This window comes from Sciurus vulgaris, assembly GCF_902686455.1.
Source record: "Sciurus vulgaris genome assembly, chromosome: 7".
Lineage (NCBI taxonomy): Eukaryota > Metazoa > Chordata > Mammalia > Rodentia > Sciuridae > Sciurus > Sciurus vulgaris.
The window spans coordinates 8,900,370-8,927,155 of NC_136467.1; the positions used below are offsets into that span (position 1 = coordinate 8,900,370).

Consider the following 26,786-nt stretch of genomic DNA (forward strand, 5'->3'; position numbering starts at 1 on the left):
TGCAAAGCCCTAGTTTTGATCCCCAGCATTGCAAATAAAATAAATACATACAATTTAAAATAAATAAAATGCATACAATTTCTGTGTGACTAGTGAGGCCTAAGTTCACTAAAAGAGAGAGGTGAAAAACAGAAAACAAAAAAGTGAGATGGGGGTTGGGGATATAGCTCAGATGGTGTAGAGTGTTTGCCTCACAAGCACAAGGCCCTGGGTTCAATCCCCAAGGCACAAAAAAAAAAAAAAGTGAGAGTAAGCCCTAATATATCAGTAATTACTTTAAATGTAAATGGTCTAAATAATTAAAAGATAAAAGTTGGCAGAGGACAAAACAATAGTGACCTAACTATATACTGTCTGTAAGAATATCATTTCAATTATGACATTATAAGTTGGTTGGGCAAAAGAATGGGAGATACATCATGCAAACATGAATTTTGAAAAGGTAGTCTCGAGGTACCATAGAAAAGAAATTAAAAGCAGGTAGAAAAGAGACAAAAGGAAAGGCAAGGAAAATATAGCAACTCTAAAAACTTGGTGCCAAAGTTCTTCTGGTCTTTGTACCCTCACTCCTAAGCCAGGTCTGTTGCTTGTTGCCCCCCCCCCCCCATTTCCCCAAAACCTTCACTCACAATCTTAAAGTTACTGGAAATTCACCTGTTTATGAAAATTGCCTTATTGACATTAATTAGCTCACTAATACATGTATTTTAAAACAGACTGAGCAAAAGGAGACAGAAAATTTTAAGACATCTATAACATAAGATACTTTCTAATGTTATCTACTGACCAGATAATAGAGACCACATCAACCTAGAGATCCTGAGAATTGCCAGACCACCATAAATCATCTTGTGATACCAGACTGATGTCACCCAACATACCTTCCCAAGTTTCCTCTTACCAAGTTTCCTTTAAAATAAGAGGGTAAGAATGCCAAGACGGTCTGCATTGAAATCTCTGTGTCTTTAACTGAGGTGTCCTTAAATTCATTTCTGTGATTTTGTCAAGAACCCCACTCATCCTGAGCTGGGGTCTCCCTCTCCAGGAACTCCTCACACCTTCTCTGGTAACAGTTGTGGCTTATTAGTATCAAATAAAGTTGACTTCAGATCAAACAAGACTATGAAAGACAAAGACATTAAATAATGATAAAAGGATCACAATTCACCAGGAAGATGCAGCAGTCCTAAATTTGGATGCCTCAAAATAACATGTATGTTTGAAATACATTCAGAAAAAAATTTAACAGAATTCAAAAGAGAAATACAGAAATGCATAATTTCAGTTTCTCTTTAAAAAAAGCATCATGATTGTCGAAGAATTGAACAATATCACCAACCAACAGGTCATAGCTGTCAGAAAGATGTTCTGTAAATGTGAACAGCAGAATATGCATTGCTCTCAAGCACCCATGTGATGGTTGCATGATACACCTGCCATATGTCCTGTCATAAAACAAATCTCAGCACGTGAAAGAATTAATCACACAGAGAATGCTTCTCTGACCATAACAGGAAAACTAGAAATCAGTAACAGAAGATGCTCAAGAACAGGAAGACCGCCAGAAAATAAAACACATTTCTGAATAGTCCATCGGTCAAAGAGGAATGTCAAAGGAAATTTTAAAAGAATATTTATAACTGGAAAAATACATAGCACATCAACATCTTGGGGGTGGAGCCAAAGCAGTGCCAAAAGGAAAGGAAGAAAGACCTTGAATCAATAATTAAGTTCCTACCTCTATAAACTGAATAAAAAGAGCAAAATAAACTCAGAGTGGCAGAAGGAAGGAAATAAAGAAAAGCCAAAATCAGTGAAACCAAAAGTTGGTACTCTGAAAAGATCAGTAACATTGATAAACCTCTAAAAGACTGAAAAAGAGAGGAAACATAAATTGCAAATATCAATAATGACTGTCAGGGGATATGACTACGGTTCTGTAGCCATTAAAAGATCAAAAGGATGATAAGGGCACACAGCTTAAGAGATAGGAAAAACTAAAGGTGCTTTTGTCTGCTGTCTCCTCCCATGCTCAGCGCAGTACTTGACCTCCGTGGCCCCAGATGTGACTGGAATTGAATACCTCTACTGCCCACTGCTGGGAGAGATCACAGATTTGGGAGGCAGAAGTTGGTGGAAAGAATCCTTTTTATTCAAAGCTGGCTCTGAAAACACTAGAGGGGCCTTTTTGTCTCAAGTCTCTATCTTAGAGAGGTTCAGAGCACAAAAACCTTTTGTAGGAGACAAAGCGGCACAGCAAGTAAGTGGACAAGAAATCCAAACCTCAGCAGCAGGTCCCCTTTTCTTCCTCCCCAGAATATGGCAACAATGGACCTTGACCTCCTGGGGTCAGCACCTGCATTTTCTTTTCAGGCAGACATATTACTTTTCTGCAAGTTAATCCATATGCTTTACCATGTACCAGGGAACTAAAGAAGTGGGGTGCGTTACAGAGGCCTTTCCTTAGAATTTAGAATACCAGAGAAAGGGATGAACCTTGAGGATTAGGTAGGCAAAGTAATCCTAAGAACAGCTTCCCCAGTGAGCTGCTCTGTTACACAAGTGTGTCCGTGGTGGGTTGGGGGGTGGGTTCCTACACACATCAACCAAGTAATTCTCCAGATTTTGTAAGCACAAGCTGAGTGTCCTCTACTTCCACTAAATTCTGAAACTTTCTGTGTGAGGAGAGCATCAGATTCAACAGGTTAAGGCTCAGTCCCTTGGGACAGCCTTCCCTTCAGATGCCAGTCTCAAGCACAGGTTGTGGCCTATACTTCTGGTCAATTGCTATAAATTCAGAGTCTCCTAAGCCTAGTCTTGTGTTTGATTAATTTGTCAGTGCCACTCATAACCGAATCACTTTGTTGCATTTACTGGTGTACTGTAAAGGATATTACAAAGAGTACAGCTGAGAGGCCTGACTGGAAGAGATGCACAGGGAAAGGTGCCTGAGAACGGGTCCAGAGCCCCCTACCCTCATGCGTACCACTACCCTGGAACCTCGTGTGTTCAAAGCCCCGCTGAACCCTGCTCCTTTGGGGTTTTATGGATGCTTCATTATGTAGGCATGACTGATTACATCATCAGGCATTGGGCTCTCCTTGCCTAGTTGAAGGGTGAAGCAGAAAGTCCCAACTCTCTCATGGTGACAACCCCCATCCTGAAGCTATTTGGGGACCCCTATTCACCACTCACCTCATTAGCACACAAAAGATATTCTTATCACTCCAGATATTCCACAGGTTTAAGAGTTATGTGACAAGAAATGAAGATAAAGATCAAATATATTGTCTAAAATGAATCACAATAATGCAAATACAAACAAATGCACACATGTAAATTCAACCACAGATGAAATGGGCCAGTTTTTCAAACTACCAAAATTCACTAACATGAAATAGAAATTCTGGATAGTCATAACTATCACAGAAACAATTTCATTTTCAAAAGCTTCTACAAAGAAAAAAGTCTTCAGGTCCAGATGGTCTCACTGGAGAATTCTTCCAAGCATTGAAAGAAGAATTTGCACCAATTTTAAACAATCTCTTCCAGGAAATAAGAGAGAAAGGAGCACTTCCTACTTATTCTGTGAGGCCAGCGTTATTGCCACAGGAGAGTTGAGACGTGACACTCCAAACCTTCTGTCTTGTGTCCCAACAAAAGAAAGTTTAAAGTCAGACAGGAAAAGCCAAGCAAGAGAATTTTATTATGAGTGAAAGTAAAGTCTGGCCCAAGCAGAGAACACAAAGAGTGGGTTGTCTCCAAGCAGAGAACAACAAAGGAAGCAATGCTGCGTCCAAATTCATTGCTGTCTGATGTTTGCCAGGAGAACTGGGTTCCTCCCTCTGCAGTCTATACCAGTCACATGTTTGACTCCTCCCATCTGGGAGTTTTTGACCTTGGTCCTCTTGGGAATGGCATGAGGACCATCCCATTCCAGGGTCTTCATCTACAAGTCAATCCTATGTTAATGCCGGTGCTGGGTCAATGACTGGGTAGACTTATCTCAGTGCCCTGTGCTGTTAATGAAATTTCCCTTCTGAAATACACAAGAAACCTATGGCATAAACCTTGACTTTACCGTGACTTCAGGAGACCCTGTCAGGAGTTAGTCCCATTACTCTTTCTTGAAATATTTCTTAATTGGCTCCCTTGTGTCCACCTGTTTATTCTCAGGATTAGTGCACCTGTGTTCTATAAGTGACTTAATTGTTTATTAAAGGCAATTCAAATAAACCCTGTGACCCTGCTATGTTACTGGTTCACATTTCACTGCTCATTACTACTACCTAACGTTATCACTGTTACCTAAAACAAATAAAGACAATATAGGAAAAATGAAGAAACAAGAGTCATATTATCACTGGAGGTGCCAAGCAGTTAATCCACTTGTTCACCTGGAGAGGCTTCATTGGGACTTAGGATGTTTTCTTTGTGAGCTAATGAAATTTCTAAGGAAATTCTGTTCAAATGAAATTCAGATTTTAAAAAAATCTTAGTGCTTTTCAGCTTCTTAACTACACATTAAAATGTCTTGAAACAGAATAGTTCTATCAGTTTTAGGAAGCCCTAGAGGAGTGCTGGTTAAAATGCTTGAGGAAAGGCAAGTTACCACGCAGGATTCTGCACCTGTTCACATTCTAGTTCGGGGGCAGACTCAGAACGTACTTTTGTGCTTTGTCAGTCACCTTTGTATTGCCCAACCAAGTTCCAGTAAAAATCTTCATTATCAAGTCACTGATAATCAAGAAGCATTATTATGACATGTGCTTTTTATACTACTCAGGAATCACTTTCATTTTTTGGTTTGGTTTGGCTTGGTTTGGTTTGGTTTGACTTAGTAGTGGGGATTGAACCCAGAGGAGCTCCACCACTGAACTACATACACCCCAGCCCCCGCTTTTTATTTTCTTTGCAAAATAGAGTCTTGCTAAATTGTGCAGGCTGCCCTTGAACTTGGAATCCTCCTGCCTCGAATCACTTTTGCCTAGGAAATCACTTTTGTCAGAAATGACGTTGCTGTATGCCTTGAAAGGCATTTTCTAACTGTTAGAAGCCTTTTATTTCTCTCTTAGCTTGGGCAGCCTGACCCTCTGGAGCTTCAGAAAGAGCAGGCAGCTAAGAGGAGGGCTCTTGCCAGGAAACGAGCCCAAGAGCAGCTCAGGCCGCGGACACCAGAACCTGTGGAAGGCAGGAAGCATGTGGATGTGCAGACAGGTTTGTGACCGTGCCACTGGCATCCTGGCTCCTTCATTCACTTAGCTGTTGGTGTCAGCTCATTTTCACTTGGTCTTCGTATCATGTGTGTATCTTTTGTGCTCTCCAGTCCTTCCCAGTCAGTTGTGGAGAAGCCCATTCATTAAACAAAGACGTAGAGTCTGTATTATTATATTGGACATGGCTGGAAGTATGGGTTGGGATTTTTTTAAGAAAAAAAAAGTTTTATGGCCAAACTAATTCTCTCTTAGTCCTATTCACATATTCTTTTTTTTTTTTTTTTTTTTTTGTAGGTAGACACATACCTTTATTTAATTTTATATGCAGTGCTGAGGATCCAATCCAGTGCTTCACACGTGCTCCCACTGAGCCACAACCCAGCCCCACATATTCTCCTTTAATCTGGGGTTATTTCTCATAGCTTCACATGAATCAGTTATTTTCACCAGGGTTTAATACAAGAGGAGAGCAATGTAGTTCTGTCTTGGCATTTTGTGCCTTTTGAGAAGAGTAATAAGCCCACTCCTATCCGAGTCATCTGCCTTTCATAGCAGCCTCTTTTGTTGTCTCCTCCTATTCTGCCTTCACTTTGCACTGCCCCCAGAGCCACACAGGTGCTTCTGAGGCAGGCGCCAGAATTTAGACTTGTCCCGCTGTTTCTTGGATCCAGAGGGTTTGTCCATTGACAGAATCTTGGTTATCTGACAGTACTTGGCATTTTCCTTGAGCTAATGGAACTTCTTAAAAATTCACCTTGTACCCTGCCAAGATGGTGAGCAGATTCATTGGGATTATTTTTGTAGTAATAATAATTGGGATTATTTTAGCCTCTAAGCCACATATGGCTTAGATTTGAACTAGTGATCAGCCAATATAGTCCTGATTCTATGGTAACAAAGATAAGGCATTAGTTTGTACCATCAAAATATTAGGAGATATAATAGCCACTTTTCCTTAGGGACTACACCAGGTCCCCTGTCTGTAGATCTCCTCTATTAATTGCAAAGATTCCATGTGACAGTAATAATGATCCCTTTTACACATGAAGAAACTGAGGCCCCATAGGATCTATCTTGGCTAGGTCCTGTGTTCAACATCTGACTAGTGCCACGTGCTTCACATGGTACCACACTGCCCCTGCTTTGTGTGAGTTAGTTCTAACATGAAACTTGTTTTCATGCATATGTTTATAATCTGTGGGATAGAGAACATCAAATAACATGGTGACTTGGTGCATGATTTTCAAAAATGTCTTGGAATTTTCAAATCTTTGCATCTACACCATCCCCTTTACACTTTGCATCCTATACACACCTGTGGTCTCATGTTCTTCAGTTCCATTATCTGGTACAAGCTCGGTGATTTCTAGACATTCAGTAAATAACCTATGATCTTCCAGATACATAAAACACTTAGTTCAATGTGTGAATCAAAGCCCACATTTGGCACTTTCATTCTAGGATTTATTTTCTAATCCATTTAATTCTGTTTTGAAGGAGGTAAAGTTTCAAATATATGTGTATGCTTGAAATAGACCAGAATTTCAAACTCAGTGTATGTGGCATTCTTTTTAGAATTATACCTTGAAGAAATTGCTGATCGAATAATAGAAGTTGATATGGAATGCCAAACAGATGCATTTTTGGACAGACCACCTACACCACTCTTCATTCCTGCCAAGACTGGCAGGGATGTGGCCACCCAAATACTAGAAGGAGAGGTACAGTATATTCTTTCAGCTTCCCTCTAACATCTTATAAATGATGTCAATTTAGGTTTAGGTAAAGCATAGCAGACTAGAACCACTTTCACATTAAGGATTCTGCTTTTTGGATTGCTCTCCAGATGTGTCTATAATAGTTTATCCTATAGTACCCAGAAATATTTTAAATAATATATTCTGACTTATCCTCTTATCAGAAATGAAATCATTAGAAATATTTTAGAATACTTATAATTTGGTTTAGTTTGTTTTTATATGTGCTTAATATATGTACTTAAGGCAGATTTGCACCAAGGAAGAATAATATCCCTGGTAGAAGAGATTCTACTCTTAGTAGCTTGTGGATTTTATAAGTTTTAAGAAGATACTGTCTCTGTTTAGAAGAATCTTAATTGCATTTTCATATCAACAGAATGCATAAATAGGCTTGTTTATGATACTAAAGAATAGAAGGCAATGATTATATGCAGATTTAAATGAGATTTAAGACTGGATGGAACTTTGAATAACTGTACTAACATTGGGAAATAAATAAGGCTTCAGAAGCTACATAGAAGGGTGTTTTTGTCTCCAAACCCTAAATATTATATTTACTTAAAATACCCATTATTCTTGTTCCTTCGTTTTTCAGTTTTATTTAAAAAACAGCCAGTAAAAATTGAATAGAAAAGGCAAAGAATTAGAACAGGATAGAGTGTTTCCCTTTGGCTCCACAGTTTGATCTTAAAGTCACTGAGTATCAGGGTTCACATTGATGAATGTATACTTTTTTTCATAACTTTAATATACTAGATTTTTGCCGGTAAGCACAATGCTGTTCTGTGTACCTCGAGGGTTATACTAAGAATTAGAAACCATAAGTAAACTACCCGCACTGTCTGGCACACAGACAGCATGACAATTATACCCTGTTGTTAACATTCTTTATATTTTATGATGCATTTAGTTAGTAACTACAATTTTGTTTGTTTCTTTGTGTGTGTGTGTGTTTAAGCTTTTTGACTTTGACCTCGAAGTTAAACCAATGTTAGAAGTTTTGGTGGGGAAAACAATTGAGCAGGCCCTTCTGGAAGTAATGGAAGAAGAAGAGTTGGCCAACCTACGGGCCAGTCAGTATGCATATGAAGAAATACGGAACGTGGAACTGGCCGAAGTTCAGCGACTAGAAGAACAAGAGCGACGACACCGAGAAGAAAAAGTATGGAATTCTAATTTTCTTTCTTAGCCAGTCACGTGCACACACATGCATGTGTGTGTGTGTATGTATACGTACTAAAGCTAGGCACATCCTCTACCACTGTGCTGTGCCCCCCGGTCACTCTTAGTCTTTTGGCTATTTATGTATTATGTTCAAAATTACATGTGGTGTGTCACAAAGCTAAAGACCTTGGGAAATATATTTTCAAAAAATCTATAATATTTGTTGCTCAGGTCCTCCTTTAGAGCATAGATCTTGTATGAACTGACTTTTAAATTTCAGCTCACATAAATGTATCTAAATTGAGATTCTCAAAATTAAATCAAATTAAATCAAAGTTCATAAATTAAATATATTCCAACTGGAAGTGTTTTAGTCAACTTTTTCACTGCTGTGACTAAAGAATCTGACCAGCACAGTTATAGAGGAGGAAAATTTTTTTGAGGGCTCACGGTTTCAGAGGTCTTAGTCCATAGAAGACCGGCTCCATTCCTCAGGAATGAGGCAGGACATCATGTTGGAGTGTGTGGCAGAGCAAAGCAGCTCACAGAAGATCAGGAAGCAGAGAGAGACTCAGCTTGCCAGATACTTATAACCAAAGCCACGCCCCTATTCCCACCTCCTCCAGCCACACCCACCACTTCAGTTACCACTCAGTGGATCCCTGTCAGGGGTTTAAATCACTGATTGGGTTAAGACTCTCACAACCCAATCACTTCTCCTCTGAACCTTCTTGCATTGTCTCATATGTGAGATTTTGGGGGACACCTCACATCAAACCATAACAGGAAGGTACTCCTAATTATCAGGAGTCAGAAAAAGGAAGACATTGATTTGCCATAGGTTGAGCAGAGGATGTGGATAGAATTCTGGGTCTTTTTCTCAGTGGTCAGTCCTTCTCTGTATCCCTTAGGGATACTCCAGAATTATTTGGGCCTTACTGATTATTTTTCAGATTATAACTTTAATAGAAGAAATTCTACAACCCAGTCTTTTTTAAATATGCCAATAGCCTGCTATTAGGAAACTCTAGATTTAGTAATCTTTACAGGTCTGTCTGATTCTGGTAAGAATTGTCACCTTCTGTTGTATACTGAATGAATAAATTAATAAGCAGTACCTGAGTAGCTAAACCAGTTAAAATAACTTCCCAAAGGGCCCGATTTACTGTGAGGAATAGCTTGTTGTTGGGAAATTCTACTCAGTAGTTATTCAGCTGAACCTCAAGCTTCCCTCCAAAATGCATAATTGCTTACAGAGCATACAGCCATATTGTACAAATGCAAAACTTTTCTTATAAATATAAAATAACACTGACATAAAAAAGCTTTATTGAAATAGTGAACTACTTATCAAAAATATTTATTTATTATTAGGAAGTATAATATGGAAAAATCAAGAACATAAATCACCTAGATCCATATTTGCTGAAACTTTGGAAATAGACTTAATTAGAAAACATGTTACTGCTCTCACTCCCACCCAGGAGTAGAGAAGTGTGTTCACTGGTTTTACAGATGGTACATAATCTAAAGGAAGTAACAACAACAACAACAAAAAAAAAAAAAAACAACAAGAGGCTTACAAGCTTCAGAACATTTTAGCTTTTATGGATTGAAAGAATCATTACACATGAGTTTATTAATTGATCTAAGTTCTTTAATTTAAAATTATAAGCAATTTTAATTTTCCTGTCAGTATTATTCTATAATACTGGTTAAAAATACAGTCAGGTGCCAGGCATGGTGGTACACACTTGTAATCCCAGCAGCTCAGGGGGCTGAAGCAGGAGGGAGGATCACAAGTTCAAAGCCAGCCCCAGCAACTTAGCATGGTCCTATGCAACTCAGTAAGACCTTGTCTCAAAATAAAATATATATTTATATATATGTAAATGTAAACATAATATATATATGGGCTGAGGATGTGGTTCAGTGGTTAAGTGCCCCTGGGTTCAATCCCTAGTACCAAAAGAAAGAAAAAGAAAAAGAAATATAGCCAGGTGCTATATAATCCCAGCCACTGGGGATGCTGAGGTTGAGGCTGAGGATCACAAGTTTGAGGCCAGCCTGGTCAATAATGAGACACTGTCTCAAAGTAAAAAATAAAAAGGGCCAGGGATGTAGCTCAGTGGTAAAGTACCCCTAGGTTCAGTCCCCAATACTAAAAAAATTATCATTATCATTTTGATAGCATCCACACAGTCAAGCACAGACATTGCTGTGTCAGCTTTTGGGGCTATGACCTGAATGCCTGACAAGAACAAGAGGAGGCTCAGGGTGTCGAAGGCTCCATCCATGGTCAGTAGACTCCACGGCTCCAGGCCTGAGGTGGTCTAGCATGGCAGAAGGGTGTAGGAGAGGAAAGCTGCTCAGCTCCTGGTGGCCAGGAAGCAGAGAGAGATCATGGAGGAGCCCGGGGAGCAAGGTACAATTCCCCAGGAACCCACTTCCTCTGGGCAGGTCTCACTGGGCCAGAGTTATCACCCAGCACAGTAGTCCTTTCAAATTAGGATGATTGACTAGGTCTCAGCTCTTATAATCTAATCATTTCACCTCCAAATATTCCTGCATTAACACAGGAACTTTTGGGGAACACCTCATAGCCAAACCAGAGCAATCATGAAATTATTTTACTTGAATAAACTAATCATAATCAGGAAATAAGTTTTACTATTAGCTCCATCTTTCATATCTTTCAAATTCAGTACCCACACATTGAAACTCATTAAAATTTTGATGAAAAGATCTTCAATAGACACCTTGCTGTCCATTTTTTGATAAGTCCAAATTCTTTCACTTATTGATTTCACCAAATTCAATATCTCGGGAGGACATATGCCTAAACAACCATCTTTTATGACATTTTTCTCTTGGCAGGAACGTCGTAAGAAGCAGCAGTGGGAAATAGTAAATAAACATAATGAGACAGCACAAAAGATTTCCGCCCGTGCATTTGCACAGCGTTATCTGGCTGACCTTCTCCCGTCTGTTTTTAGCAGTCTCAGGGATAGCGGCTACTTTTATGATCCTATTGAAAGAGGTTTGTGAAGATTTTTGTTAGATTAACTCTGTATTAATAAGCATCCTCTTAGTGGTTCAAATTTATTTCATGTACATTTTTATTTCAAATTAGAATCTATTTCTGAAATAAAAATGTGAATTATAGTTGTTTTAAGTGAGCACTATTACTAATAAGAGGTGTATTATAGTACCATGTAATCATGGAAAATTATTATGTATCAATAAAAAAATAAAATTAGACGTTTTTTAAAAGAGGTGTACTATAAAGATCTTGATTGTAGAATGTTAGCACTTCTTTATTGAGAAGCAACATTGTATAGTAGAAATATGGATTTGAGGTCCAAACTTTAAGTCCCAAGTTCATCATTAACTAGTTTGACCTGAGGACCTTTTAGGAATTATGTCGTAAAGTACATGAAACTTTGTGTAAACTATAAAGCACTATGTATATGTAAATAGTTGTTGTTATTTACTTTTCTCTCAGCTGACTTCCTTATTCCAATCAGAAACCCTTTGGGGACCACTACAGAGGTCACCTTTTCATTGAATTTTAGGCGCTTGCATTGGTACTGTTTTAGGTGTTGGAGATTAAAATAAAAAAGCAAAGAAGGAACTCTGAGCCCTGGCTTTTCAGAGCCCACAGCCTGTGGGCCATGTGTGAGCCTGTCCTCAGAGCCTGCTCTCCCGCCAATCCTGCCTGGGTAGACAGGGCAGATTCAATGTCCACTTTTCAGAAGTACAAACTGAAGCTCAGGGAAGGTAAAGCCTTCCTCCCAGGACTTACCTGGTGGAAGTGTCTGGGTCGCACGCTGACCTGGAACTCTGACGCCGGCCCGCTGTTCTCTCTGTGCTCTGTCCTGCCTTTCGGGCTCTTGTTAGGCCTGCGATTGTTTAGTAGCCTTTTGTTTTCCTATCATGGATTTCTATAAACATCAGTTAAAATTTGCAAATGAAATTCATGCCCAAGATTTCAATTATTTATAGTAGCAAATATAATAGTCTATCAGACTCTCTACTGTCATACTACTGAAAAATACCAATTAGATGCCTGCCTCCCAAAAAAGCTGTTTACAAACTTTAAAGCATATATTACAGGGCTGGGGATATAACTGAGTTGGTAGAGTGCTGGCCTTGCAAGCACAAGGCCCTGGGTTCAATCCCCAGCACCGCAAAAAAAAAAAAAGAAAAAGAAAAAAAAATGTATATTATAATGGACCATATTTTTAAAATGCTTACACAGATTTCCATTTCAGTCGGAACAAACTGTTATTGAAGGAAACACCTAATTTCTCACCCATTTCTAGATGGCTGCCCTCTGACCTGCATGCTCCGAGTCTAGTCAGCGTCCATTATGCCAGGGGCCTCAACGCTGGCATTTGTTTTACTGGCAATGCTCAGAACCAGATTTGCATCACATTTCACTGGGTTCTGCCAAATCCACATCTTACGCCTGCCTCCTTGATCTGTCTCAGATGGCACCCATTAAGCCAGCTCTAAATTATGTGACTCCAAGAAAGGCCTCATAAATATTACTGCTACTGTGATAGGAAACTGATCAAAACATATCCTTTGGCAGAAGTTATGCTGTACGAGTGTCTATTTAATATTGTCTATTGAGAAAACAATGCTGATAAATCTGTTACAATAGGGGAAAAGCACTTTCTTCCTATTTATAATGATTCATAAAAATGACATAACGGAATTTCTTTTTTACAGATATTGAAATAGGATTTCTTCCATGGCTAATGAATGAAGTTGAAAAAACCATGGAATATAGCATGGTGGGGAGAACAGTGCTTGACCGTGAGTTCCTTTATTTTTTTATGAGTCATCTCTAAAATTTTCAGTGGACAAACAAATGCAAGAAAGATTTTAATTTTACAATTTCATTACTTAAACTTTCAATCTATTAATTATAATAACAAAGTTCAATTTTTTTGTCCTCAATTTTGTTTTGTTTTTCTGTAATTTTATTAGTATTAATATCTCCTGTCATTGTTTTATAAGTGGTATTCTGTTAAAACAAGCAGAGACTATAACTCATATTCAGAACATAAAGTGGTACAGACATTAAGACTTCATTAAAGTTCATGATGAAGGAAGGGAGGAGGTGTGGTCTAAGGTATAAAAATCATAGTGACTTCTGAACTTTGCAGTGCTGATCCGTGAAGTGGTTGAAAAGAGACTGAATAATTATGAGCAGAAGGAGAACAGAGATCCTTCTCTGCGATCAGAGGGACCTAATGGCCCTGGAGCAATGGGACAAACCCTGGGGGGTTATGTTCCCAACCTATCACAGACCCAGAGGCCACTGTCCGACAGAGACTACTTACAAAGAACACAGTATGACACAAGGTCATCATCCCAAGAAAGGAGGTTTATGGAAGAAAGAGAGCTCTTGGGGCAGGACGAAGACACCGAAATGAGGAGAACCTTAGGGAAGACTGATCCAGCAGCAGGGGGAGCTTGGGAGCCATGAAGCCAAATCAACAGTAACAATCAGGTAATGGTGCACAAGTCCCCTCAGGAACTAGAAATTATGTTGTATTTAGTCAACATGTCTTTTTGTCTAATGAACTGAGCAGGTCAATTGTGATAAAATAATAAAACGAATAAAAATAACACTTTAATTCATTTATTTAATAGAATATTCAAAGGCTATATTGTAATTCTAGATTACTAGCTTCCCATTACCACTATATATAACTAGAGAATATATTTTTCCTTAATCCTTCTAAGTCTGTGGGGGGGTTTGGTAAGTATGCTATCTAATATGTAAAATTATATATTAGCTATCTAGACCATAGATTCTAATTAGACATCAGTGCTGTCAGCCACTGAGCTTTTCCTTCTCTATAGGAAAACTATTCCATCCATTTTATGAAAGCATAACTAAATGTTGTTATACTGAAAACAGAAGTACTTTCTCCCTGCAAGAATAAAAAACTGTATTCCTATTTGTGTGAAATAGAGTTACCCCCTCCATATTAAGGGATTCTCTGCATTGGTAATATGTTCTCATCTATTTTTTTTCATTCCTACTAATGAGAAAATTCAGGCAGTATCAATAAAGCAAAAGTCCTTATTTACCCTTATGCAACTCTCTCCTCTCTCCAGAGGAAAACCACTGGTATTTGTTAGGTGAGTACCAGTAAGGCCTTTCTCAAGGTATTTATGTACATGTATGTTTGAAGATCTATAAATTTAAAGGTTGATTTTTCTTTATGTATCTACAAATGCATTGTGTGCATTTTTTACCTAACAGCATGCCTTACATCTTTCAACATTAGTACATGTAAATTGTTTGTCTTTTAAAAACAGGGTATGTTATATATTATGACTGTTATAGGGAATTTACATTTGACTTTTACATCTGAATTTGCTTAGAGAATTTGCCTGTAGTATTGAAAAATCACGATATTATTTTATTTCCAAAGTCTTGTTGATGTAAAGCAATAAGGATATTCTTCTGATCCTTTAGATAGGTTTTAGCCTATTTTTTAGAATACTTTAGATCTATAATCTGTAGTGATTTGAAATAATTTATAATTATTAAAGTTATCAAATAACTTCCAATTATTAACACATTTACGTGTTAAAATTTCTTAAATTAGGTACCAAGAATATAAATGTGGAGAGTGTGCCCATTTCCCCCAAATACCGTTATGTCATTTAGACCTCGGCAGCCTTCCAAGGCTTTGGGGTAATGCTCATATTTTCACTTTCTAACATGGGTTCAGTCAGCCAGTAGGCATCACCAGAGAGCCCGCTGTGCTGGGAACCACGGAGGAGGCTGCAGCTGAAGTGGGGGCCAGACCCGACTACTGCATACACGTTTTTACAGCCCAGCAGTGGGGCTAAATAAAACAATGATGTGAATGAAAAAATCAAAGCTCAGGAATTATAAGTGATTTGCAATAGGTGACTAGCCTAGAAAGTTAAAGGGACTAACACTAGAACACAAATCTTCTTACTTGTTATCTAATGTACTTTATTCTAACCAACGTGCTGTCCTTGTGAGGTACAAAGAATGATTTTAAATAAATTGTTGCATAAATGGCATTTTAAAAATTGTAATTTCACCTGTTGTCTATTACTGAGGTAGTTCTTTCTTGTTAAACAGACTTTGTGCTGATCATGGTGATACACGACTGTGACCCCAGAAACTCAGGAAGCTGAGGCAGAAGGATCACAAGTTTGAGGCCAACCTTGGCAACTTAGTAAGACCCTGTCTCAAAATAAAAATAAAAAGGACTGAAAATGTAGCTTAGTGGTAAAAACACCCCAGGTTCAATTCCTAAAATGGAAGGAAGGAAGAAGGAAAGAAGGAAAGAAAAAGTTTTTATGGTCATTCTAAAATTTATAAGATATTAAATTTTTTTATTTTTGGTACTGAGAATTGAACCCAGGGGTGCTTACTTAACTGAGCCACATCCCCAGCCCTTTTAAATTTTTTTTTTTTTTTTTTTTTTTTTTTAGAGACAGGGTCTCGCTGAGTTGCTTAAGGCCTCCCTAAGTTGCTGAGGCTGGCTTTAAACTTGCAATCCTCCTGCCTCAGCCTCCTGAGTTGCTGGGATTATAGAGGTGTGTCATGGTACCTAGCTATAAGATATTAATTTTAGCAAGAATAATTTTTAAATAAGGGTTGTCCCTAATTATTATTATCACTTATCTTAAAATATCTACAACCAATTTTTGGAAATAAAATGGACTTGAGATTGATATCCTCTATGATTCTAATTATCCTTTACAATGATCCAGTCAACTATGCACTTTGTAGATACTTTGCTAAACATCCAGATCTATGTTCGTAATTCCATAAATTAATTCAATGTATTAAATATGTGGAAATCTAGAGACCCCACATTGAAACTGATCAAACAAAAATAATTGAAAGATTAAGGTATAGCCCCTGTGAGAAAACTCAGAGAAACTGGTTTTATATTACCTGGAGAAAAAAATATTAAATGGAAACTGAATTTTCTTAAAATTTGTGAAGAATTTCATCAGGCACATAGTAAATTCATAGTAAATTATAAGGCAATATGCATTAAGTTCCAGGTGTCTAGAAGACTTTTGGTAATAGCAAGCAATTGCAAACGAGTGGGCCATAGAAAAATCTTCAAGTTGCAACTGACTTTGCCACATTCACCAACATTCTTCTCATGAATTCTGTTCCTTTCTGTTGTTTGAACTAACCCTAAGCTAACGGAAGCTAAATAATAAAATGGATAATGTAATAAATACATAGATTGTCATCCTTGCCATATTCACCTCTCACTGAAATAGAGCAAAGAATGTCATTTTCTCTGACATGGGCATTGTTGCATTTGAGCCATCAGAGAGTTGTCAACAGGGCCTGTGGGGTCCTCTGAGCAGCACAGGGTGGAGACTGAAGGCAAGAAACAGAAGTCAGAACCTGCAAGGAGAGTCTTCACCACAGCAAAGGCGGCTTGCCTTTCTCAGAGCTTTCCTTTTCTTCTTTTCATTAGGAAAGGGAACTGATTTTCTTCTGTTTTTAAACCATATGGAAGAGTGAAGAGGATGTAGAAGGAAAAACTATTTGAGTTTATAATCCCTTCAAAGTCACAATCATAGTGAGGGAAACATTATACCAAAATGTTAATGGTACCCATTTCTTCTCTCCTGGTGAGATTTTTTTTGTCTCGCTTTGTTTCGTTGCTGCAGTGGGGTGGGATCCAGGTCCTCGTGCATGCTAGGCAGGTACTCTACCACTGAGCTACAGCCCCAGGCCTGAGTTTCACTTTCTTGTGTTGTTAAAACATCAATCACATTGACTGACTTTTTTCATCTAGCCTTAATATTTATATGCTTTACTTACTACAAAAAATTTGATACATTCTACCTTACTCTTTTGTTTATAAGTGAATCAGAAACTGTGTGTTTGTATATATACATACTTACATATATTCTATAGCTCAGTAGCCATGGCTATTTATCTCAATTTATTCAGCGTAGAGGCAAAAGAGGCCCAGACATGGGCCTAATTCTCCCATCGACTGGTTTGCACCTGTTGTTTCTTAAACGTAGTGCCTCCGTCTAACCAGAATCAGCCTTCTCCAGTCTTGTTCACAATCAGAGATCCAAACAAGAACGTCACAAACAGGGTGTCACCCTTGTAAAAGCACAGTGCTTATACTGTTGGATTGGTATGTGTAATTCTCCCTTATAATTACAGAATGTTTCAGTGATATCAACTTATATCATTAAACTTTAATAAACTAATAGTTTAGAGCATGTTTTTCTGTTTTTCAAAAAACTAACCCAAGAAAAGTAGAATTACTAAAGAGAGTTAAAAGATGAGGTAATTTAGTTTAGCTTATAAATATGATCAATTATTCAAGATATGGAAGAGTTTGAAGTTTCAGGAAAAAATTATTTTAAAGATAAAATATTATGTAAGGATTCAAGATGGTAGAATAGAGAAGGGCACTTTCCTGACTGCTCCATGGACTGAAACCCAAAAAGAAGATAGGCAGCTCCTCAGCAAGGAGGGTGGAAAAGGTTGGGGGACTTTACTGGGGTTTAATCCTGGACACTCAAAGCAGATCAAGGACTCAGGAAGTTGGATATAATAAAATAAAGAAGAAATCCCGAGTGCCACTGCCACTGCCACAGCCAGAGGCACCAGCCAGTGGTCCCACCATGAGCAAAGTGGAGGGATGAGGGAATTAAAGGAGCCCACACTTTTCAGAGGCCTGAGGCATGTCTGGTATGGAGATCAAAGACACTGCCCAACCAAACTGAAAAGCACAATGTCCTTGTGTAGGAAAGAAGCACTTCTCTCCCAGTTGTCTGTGGAGGACAGAGGAAGGAACCATTTTGCAGCCACAGCACAGAGACCAGCAACTGGGGAAGTCAATTCCTGTCAAACTCAAGTCTGGCCTAAAATATAGGCCTGGCAAACCCACGCTGCACAACATAGAGTGTGACTAAGTGACCAGAAGATGAAACTCAGCAGTTTACTCAGGGGACTACTGGTCATGGAAACCCACCTGGCTATTCCCTCCCTCTCCAATCCATCTGCTTGCAGGAGTGGCTGAGAGAGATGCACCTGGCTGGGAATTCAAAAGGGTGGGGATGAGAGGGGTTGAGCTTGGAGGCTAGGAAATGTGGGGTCGACAGGCAACGGAGTGGACTAAGATTAGCTCCTCCTTCACAAGTGGAACCCAGGAGAGATCCCTGGGTGCAGTCTTCCAACATGGACTTGCAATTCCTGGGTCCTGGAGGTGTGCTGACTTAAAATCTCGAGACTGTCATTCAGTGAAGAGCCGGAGCCCACCTAAGCCCACACCCCACCTCCAGGAGTCCCGCCTACAGGATTACCTGTCACTTCAGCAACCCCATTCTGAGGGTGGAGCAAGTATCACACTTCACACCTCCCCACCTAACACTACTGAGGAGAGAGGAGAATCTTCTGTACTTCAGTGGAAACAATTCTTGACCTTTTCATCAAGATTTAATTTTCTTTTCTCTATTCGATCCCGACCTTAACAGAACATGGACATTAATACATATTCATATTTGGTTTTCTCATTTCTAGCATTCTTGAAGTCAGTTATTTTTCACAGATTGACTTTTTGAGGACTAGAATATTTGATTACTATATTTCAGTTTTGTTTTGTATTATTTCACTTTTATTTTTATTTTTTATTTAAAAAATTTTTACTTTATATATTTTTTCTCTCATTTATCTGTTTCCCTTGACTATTTTTGTCTCTTTTCTTCTGCTAATAGCCAATCCCTATTATTCTCTCTTCCACTCTTCCTTTAATTTTTTATGTCTATCTTCTCTCCTCCTCTCTCAGTCATCACTTTCTACATCACTTCTTTTCTCCCTCTGTCCACCATTCGAATTCGTAAACCCTTTTGCAAACCTGTTGTTTTTGCTGCAGGCAATAACTGATCACATAATTTCTGTTTATTGTGACAATTAACATTGTAGATGTCACAGCAGGAAGTATTTGCTTTAATGCTGTATGTCATTTGTATTGGTTATTTTTATTGTCTCCCCCTAAATGGTGAGGTACTGGAAATCTTCAGTGACATTATAAGTCCACAAGGTAGAAACTCTACTGTTTCAGACCCATACTGTTAGACAGGTAGACAAACAAACAACATGAAAAAGCAAGGGAACAAATTGCCCCAAACAAAGCAAGATACTTCAGTAACAGAATCCATTGACACCACAGTGAAAGAAGTGTCAGAGAAGGAGTTAAGGAGTTTAGAGTGTACATAGTTCAATGGTCTACAAGATAAAGGACAATGTAAGAAGCAAAATCAGAGAGAAAATACAGGAAGTGAAAGATCACTTCAATAAAGAGAGATTCCGAAAAAAAATTAAGCAGAAATTCTTGAATTGAAGGATTCAATAAACCAAATTAAAAATTTAATGGAAAGCATCATCAACAGATTAGACCACTTGAAAGACAGAGTTTCAGGCAATGAAGACAAAATATATAATCTAAGAAATAAAATTGACCATGGAGAAAGGATGTTAAAAGACTGAACAGAAATTCCAAGAAATATGGGATAAACGGAAAAGACCAAATTTAAGATTTATCAAGATAGATGAAGACTCAGAGATACAAACCAAAGGAACACACAATCTTTTCAATAAGATAAGATCAGAAAATTTCCCAGACCTAAAGAATGAAGTGGAAAATCAGATTCAGGAGGCTTATAGGACCCCAAATATGCAAAATTACAACAGACCCATACCAAGGAACATTGTTATGAAAATGCCTAACATACAGAATAAGGATAGAATTTTAAAGACTACCACAGAAAAAGGACAGGTCACATTTAGAGGGAAACTAATTTGGATCTCACTGATTTCTCAACCCAGAACCTCAAAGCTAGGAGGTACTGGAATAATATATGTCAAGCTCTGAAAAAAAAATAGAATCCAGTTAAGAATACTATACCTAGAAAAATTAAGCTTCAGAATTCATGGTGAACTAAAAACCTTCCATGACAAAAAAAGTTAAAAGAATTCACATCTAGAAAGCGTGCACTACAAAGCATACCCAATAAAATATTTAATGAAGAAGAAATGAAAAGTAAAAGTGAAAACCAGTAAAGGGAGGAACTACACTAGGAGAATAGTCAATCAAAGGAGAAACTAATTCAAATTAAAAACCAGAAGTAAATCAAAACAAGAGGGAGTAAACGTCATTTCTCAACAATAACACTGAATGTAAATGACCTAAACTCATCAGTCAAAAGACATAGGCTGGAAGATTGGACTAAAAAACAAGACCCAACAATATGCTGTCTTCAAGAGACTCACCTCATAGGAAAAGCCATTCACAGACCGAAGATAAAAGGATGGAAAAAAAACTTATTATTCACATGGATCTCGTAAACAAGCAGGGGTTTCTGTCCTCATTTCAGATAAAGTAGACTTCAAGTCCAAGTTAATCAGAAGGGACAAAGAAGGACATTTCACACTGCTTAAAGGAATTATATATGAACGAGTCATAACAATCATAAATATTTATGCCTCAAACAATGGAGCAGCTACATGCATTAAACAAACCCTTCTCAATTTCACAAATGAAATAGACCACAACACAATAAAACTGTGTGACTTTAACATGCCTCTCTCACCACTGGATAGAACGTCCAAACAAAAACTAAAGAACTAAAAAATAGAATTAATAATTTAGGCTTAAAAGATACATATAATATTTGATCCATCAATGACCAAATACACTTTCTCCTCAGCAGCACACAGATCCTTCTCTAAAATAGTCCATATCGTAGGCCACAAAGCAACTCTTAGCAAATACAAAAAGGGAGAGAGAATAACTTGTATTCTATCACATTATAGTGGAATGAAATTAAAAATCAACAAAATAAAAAATAGAAGTTCTCTAACATCTGGAGACTAAATAGTATGCTATTACCTGACCAATGGATAGCAGAAGAAATCACGGATGAAATGAAAAACCACATAGAGGTAAGTGAGAGTAGTGACACAACATATCAAAACCTCTGGGACACTGTGAAGGCAGTTTGAAAAGGGAAGTTCATTGCACTGAGCTCATTGATTAAAAGAATAGGAAGTCACCAAATAAATAACCTAACATTACATCTCGGAGCCCTAGAAAAAGAACAAATCAATTCCAAAGCAGTAGAAGACTGAAAATAATTAAAATCAGAGCCAAAATCAAATTGAAACCAAAATAAATGTAAAACCAATTCAAAAAATCAACAAAACAAAATGTTCGTTCTTTGAAAAAAATAAATAAAATTGATAAACCCTTAACCAAGCTAATGAAGAGAAAGAGAGAGAAAAAACTCAAATTACTAAAATTCGTGATGAAAGAGGAAATATTACGATGGACACAACTGAAATACAGACAATAATAATAAATTTTGAAAATTTATTCTCTAATAGAATAGAAATCTTGAAGACATCAACAAATTTCTGGAGACATATGACCTACCCAAATTGAATCAGGAGGACATATAATACTTAAATAGATCAATTTCAAGCAATGAAATTAAAGATGCCATCAAAAGCCTACCAACAAAGAAAAGCCCAGGACTGACAGGTTTTCAGCTGAGTTCTACCAGACTTTCTAAGAACATCAATCCTCCTCAAATTATTCAATGAAATAGAATACATTCCAAATATATTCCATGAAGCTAGTATTACCCTCATACCAAAACCAGACAAAGATACATCAAGGAAAGCAAACTTCAGACCAATATCGCTCATGAACGTAGATGCAAAAATTCTTAATAAAATACTGGCAAATCACATACAAAAACATATTTAAAAGATGGTGCACCATGATTAATTGGGGTTCATCCCAGTAGGTTCAACATACAGAAAACAATAAATGTAATTCATCACATCAATCGACCGAAGTACAAGAATCACATGATTATCTCAATAGATGCAGAAAAAGCATTTGACAAAATACAGCATCCATTCCTGTTCAAAGTACTAGAAAAACAAGGGTCATTAGGAATATACTTCAACATAGTAAAAACTATATATGTTAAACCCAAGGCTGACATCATTCTAAATGAGAAAAATTGAAAGCATTCCCTCTAAAAACTGGAACAAGACAAGAATGCCCTCTTTCACCACTTCTATTCAATACAGTCCTTAAAACCCTATCCAGAGCAATTAGAAGAAAGAAATTAAGGGAATATGAATAGGAAAAGAGCTCAAACTATCCCTTTTTGCCAACAACATGAGTCTATATTTTGAAGACCTAAAAAAAACTCCATCAGAAAACGTGAACTCATTAATGCATTCAGCAAAGTGGCAGGATATAAAATTATCACCCATAAATCAATTGTGTTCTATACATTAGTGTTGAATCAACTGAAAGAAAAATTAGGAAAACTATCCTATTCACAATAGCCTCAAAAAAATAAAATATTTGGGAATCAATCTAACAAAAGATGTAAAAGACCTCTGCATTGAAAACTACAGAACACTAAAGAAAGAAATTGAAGAAGACCTTAGAAGGTGGAAAGATCTCCCATGTTCTTGGATAGGCAGAATTAATATCGTCAAAGTGGCCATACTACCAAAAGTGCTATACAGATTTAATGCAATTTCTATTAAAATTCTAATGATATTCTCCATAGAAATAGCAAAAAGAGTCTTGAAATTCATTTGGAAAAACAAAAGGCCCAAAATAGCCAAAGCAATCCTCATCGAGAAAAGTGAAACAGGAGGCATCACAATACCAGATCTTAAGTTATACTACAGAACTATAAGTAACAAAATCAGTGTGGTATTGGCACCAAAAGAGACATAAAGACCAATGGTACAGAATAGAAGACACAGAGACAGACCCATATAAATATAGTTATCTCATACTAGACAAAGGTGCCATAAACACATTGGAAAAAAGATAGCCACTTCAACAAATGGTGCTGGGAAAACTAGAACTCCATATGTAGCAAAGTGAAATTAAACCCCTCTCTCTCATCCTGCACAAAACTCAAAGAGGATCAAGGACCTAGACATTAGACCAGAGAATCTGTGCCTACTAGATGAAAATGGAGGCCCAACTCTCCATCATGTCGGCTTAGGGAACTACTTCCTCAACAAGACTTCTAAAGCTCAAGAAGTAAAATCAAGAATCAAGAAATGGGATATCAAACTAAAAAACTTCACAGAAAAGAAAACAAGAACATGAATAGAGAGCCTACAGAATGGGAGAAAATCTTTGCCACCTGCGTCTCAGATAGAGCACTAATCTCCAGGATATAAAACACTCAAAAAACTTAACACCAAAGAAACAAATAACCAATCAATAAATGGTCAAAGGAACTGCACAGACACTTCACAGAAGAAATACGATTGGTCAACAAAAAATGTTCAACATGTCTAGCGATTAGAGAAATGCAGATTAAAACTACACTGAGATTTTATCTCACTCCAGTCAAAGTGGAAACAATCAAGAATACAAGCATAAATAAATGTTATGAGAATGTGAGTGGAAAGGTTCACTCCTACATTGCTGGTGGGACTGCAAATTGGTGCAATCACTGGAAAGCAATATGGAGATTCCTTAGAAAACTTGGAATAGGACCATCATTTGACCCACTTATCCCACTCCTCCGAATATATCCAAAGGACATAAAATCAGTGTACTACAGTAACACAACCATATCAATATTTACAGCAGCTCAATTCACAATAACTAAGCTATGGAACCAACCTAGGTACCCTTCAACAGATGAATGGATAAAGAAAATGTGTCATCTATACACAACGAAATATTACTCAGTCATAAGGAAGAATGAAATTATGGCATTTGCTGGTAAATGGATGGAACTGGAGAATATCATGCTAAGTGAAATAAGCCAATCCCAAAAAAATCAAAGGTCAAATGCTAACACAATTAGGGAGGAGAGGGAAGAATAAAATCTCATTGGATTAGACAAAGGGAAATAAAGGGAAGGGGTGGGAATACGAAAGACGGCAGCATGACTCAGACATAACTTTCCTGTATTCATATACGAATATACAATCAGCGTGACTCCACATCACATACAAGAATGGGAAGTCATCCTCCATGTGTGTATATGTCAATACACTCTACTGTCATGTATTATCTAAAAATAATAAATTTTTAAAGATAAAATTTAAACAATTTTAACTCCTTTTTAAAAATGAAGTTCAAAACAAGTAAATTTTTGTCACTATATTCATGATTTTTATAAAATAAAAAATTTTATTTTAGATTATATCAATATCCACATTTACCACTAGGTGTCAGTAAAACTCTGCAGCATAGGTAACTGTCATCAACTTTTTTTTTTTTTTTTTTTAAGCATTGCAGTCTTTATCTATTGGAAGTCCTGATATTTAGTAAGTCAGGTCCACTGCCAGGGCCCTCAGGACTCCAAAGGGCCACTTTGCAGGGGGTAGGGACATCAAGGGGCCAGTCACTCATATCCAGTTCTACTGCAGTCAACCGGGTCCTCAGGAGGCAGGAAGCCCCTGTGCCTCTAGGGCTGCGAGCGAGTGCGGTGGCTGCCCCTGCTCAGCACACTGCAGGAGGCAGCGCACGTGTTCAGCACAATTGCCGACAGCTGCCTCATTCTGCCGAAGACACTCTTCAAAGGCCTCAAAAGGCTCAGCACAGGCCTGGCGGATCTGGCGGATGATTGGGTGGGAGGATGTGCACTGAGCAATGCTCATCTTAAGGTGGTGACAGTCTCGCTGTCATGACTCAGGCTTGGCTGTCACACACTGGCCATACTGCTCCAGCTCTCGGCCACAGTATCCAGCAGTGACCTCTAGGGCCGCCTGCATCTGGATGCCGTTTCCGGTGTGGTATCAGTCAGGACCGAGCGACCCGCCCCTTCCAGTGCCTGGTTCCATATATATTTTTAATGACCAAAAGAGATCTTGGTAAGTAGAGTTCAAAAATATAGGGCTGGGGTGTAACTCAGTGGTAGAGCACCTGCCTAGCATGCATGAGACCCTGGGTATGATTCCCAGCACAGTAAAAGAGGCTCCAGACTCCCACTGAATATTTTGCCCTAAAATTTTGGCAGTTCTGGGAGACTAGGGGCAGGGGTCCCCAGACTCTTAAAATGTTTGCCTTTGGAGTGAACTTTAACTGTAATAACCTTTGATCTTCTATCTAAATCTGGATCCTTAAAAGATGGTCACCTAGCCTTTCTTTAATCGCTCTGAGGATGCAACTTTTATAAGCCATTCTAAGTAGTGACTCTCTTACTTAGTTTTGTTTCCTAGGTGAGAGTACATGCTTGGTCAATTACATCGCTGAACAGTTGTCACTATTACTGCATCAAAAGCTGTCCCACTTGTGTTCTAGGCCTGTCCGTCATAATCATGGAAGCATGATTGTGACAAAGTCCATGCACAGTGCAGTGGACCCTCGTAGTCCACTGTAACCACTCTAACCAATCTGACTACTGGTTATTATAGCACGCTAGGAAAAAATGGAATAGTTTCATCAGGTCCTAAATGCACCATTATATTAAGGCACAATACAGAAATCAATGCGTTTGGAGAAAACACTTCTATGGTAGAATAAAGGCCTCTGAAAATCTGCTCTCCCTTAAAAGCAGTGGAAAGTAGGCAAAAATTGCCCAAATAAACATGTTTAAAAACAACTCTAGAAATCAAAGTCTCCCAGCAATGAGGAGCGTTAGTAATGCAAGATGGCTGAGTCTGGGTGAGAGGAGCAACACAGGCGCCCTGCCTCCGTCCTGCTCTCCTCAGCTCCAGGAAAGCCCTGGAAACCAGCAGACTCAACCACAGTCACAGAAAAACCGCAGCCTAGCAGCCACTGATGGGAACAAAACAGGCTTGATGCTCCCCCAAAAGCCGCATTCCAGAGACAATTGTCACTATTTTACTATTTGGCAGTTGCCTGGAAAAGCACATTTATGGGGCTTGTCTTTATTTGACTTGACTCAGAGCTTGCTCATTGACTAAGAGCTTGCTCATTGACAAAGTCCTAAGCCCAGGGCACTGTTTTTTGTTTGTTTGCCTGTTTGTTTCTTTTTGGTACCAGGGGTGCTTACTCACTGAGCTACCTCCACAGCCCTTTGTGGTTTTTGTTTTGTTTTGTTTGTTTTTGTTTTTGTTGGAGACAGGTCTCACTAAGTTGCTTAGGGCCTCACTAAGTTGCTGAGACTGGCTTTGAACTTGAGATCCTCCTGCCTCAGCCTCCCAAATTGTCAGGGCACTGTTATTAAATAAATAAACATTTTAAAAGCAGGAGGAATTGTTTAACATCACAGCTACCTGAGATGGAGATATCAGTTGCAGCAAAAAAGAGGCTGAGAAAAATATGGAAGATCTTGAAATAAGATGCCCTCAGGGGGATTTGGAACACTTTGATATATTCCTGGAAGTCTCTAGTTAGTGTGCATTTGTAGGACAGGAAAGATCTGAGAATGCCTGAAGTTCTCCTCTCACTTGCCTTGAGGATCTGCAGAAACAGGAATTGTAGGCTAAGGCAGAATTGTAAACTGAAAGTATTACAGGCATGCCTCAACCCATGTGTAGCCCTTCCGCAAAGAACGGAAGGCTTAGTGGTTAGGCCATTGAAAGAAATCTCTGTCTAATCTCTAGCTAACCACT

General features: G+C 38.2%; 1 protein-coding gene and 1 pseudogene across 2 annotated transcripts in view; one reads left to right on the forward strand and one right to left on the reverse strand.

Moving 5' to 3' along the window:
• Positions 1–18,248, forward strand: part of RSPH3 (radial spoke head 3) — a gene marked incomplete at its 5' end in the record, with an annotated part of 33,735 nt that extends 15,487 nt beyond the window's left edge. Inside the window, 6 exons of the mRNA XM_079149244.1 lie at positions 5,076–5,217; positions 6,792–6,937; positions 7,935–8,138; positions 11,018–11,180; positions 12,878–12,964; positions 13,318–18,248. Of these exons, the coding sequence (XP_079005370.1) occupies positions 5,076–5,217; positions 6,792–6,937; positions 7,935–8,138; positions 11,018–11,180; positions 12,878–12,964; positions 13,318–13,640 (1,065 nt within the window). The remainder of the gene's footprint in view (positions 1–5,075; positions 5,218–6,791; positions 6,938–7,934; positions 8,139–11,017; positions 11,181–12,877; positions 12,965–13,317) is intronic.
• A 6,261-nt stretch (positions 18,249–24,509) lies between these two features.
• LOC306665647 (coiled-coil-helix-coiled-coil-helix domain-containing protein 5-like) lies at positions 24,510–26,036 on the reverse strand (annotated as a pseudogene). The gene has a single exon. The product of its transcript is annotated as a coiled-coil-helix-coiled-coil-helix domain-containing protein 5-like (transcript).
• Between the last annotated feature and the right edge of the window lie 750 nt (positions 26,037–26,786).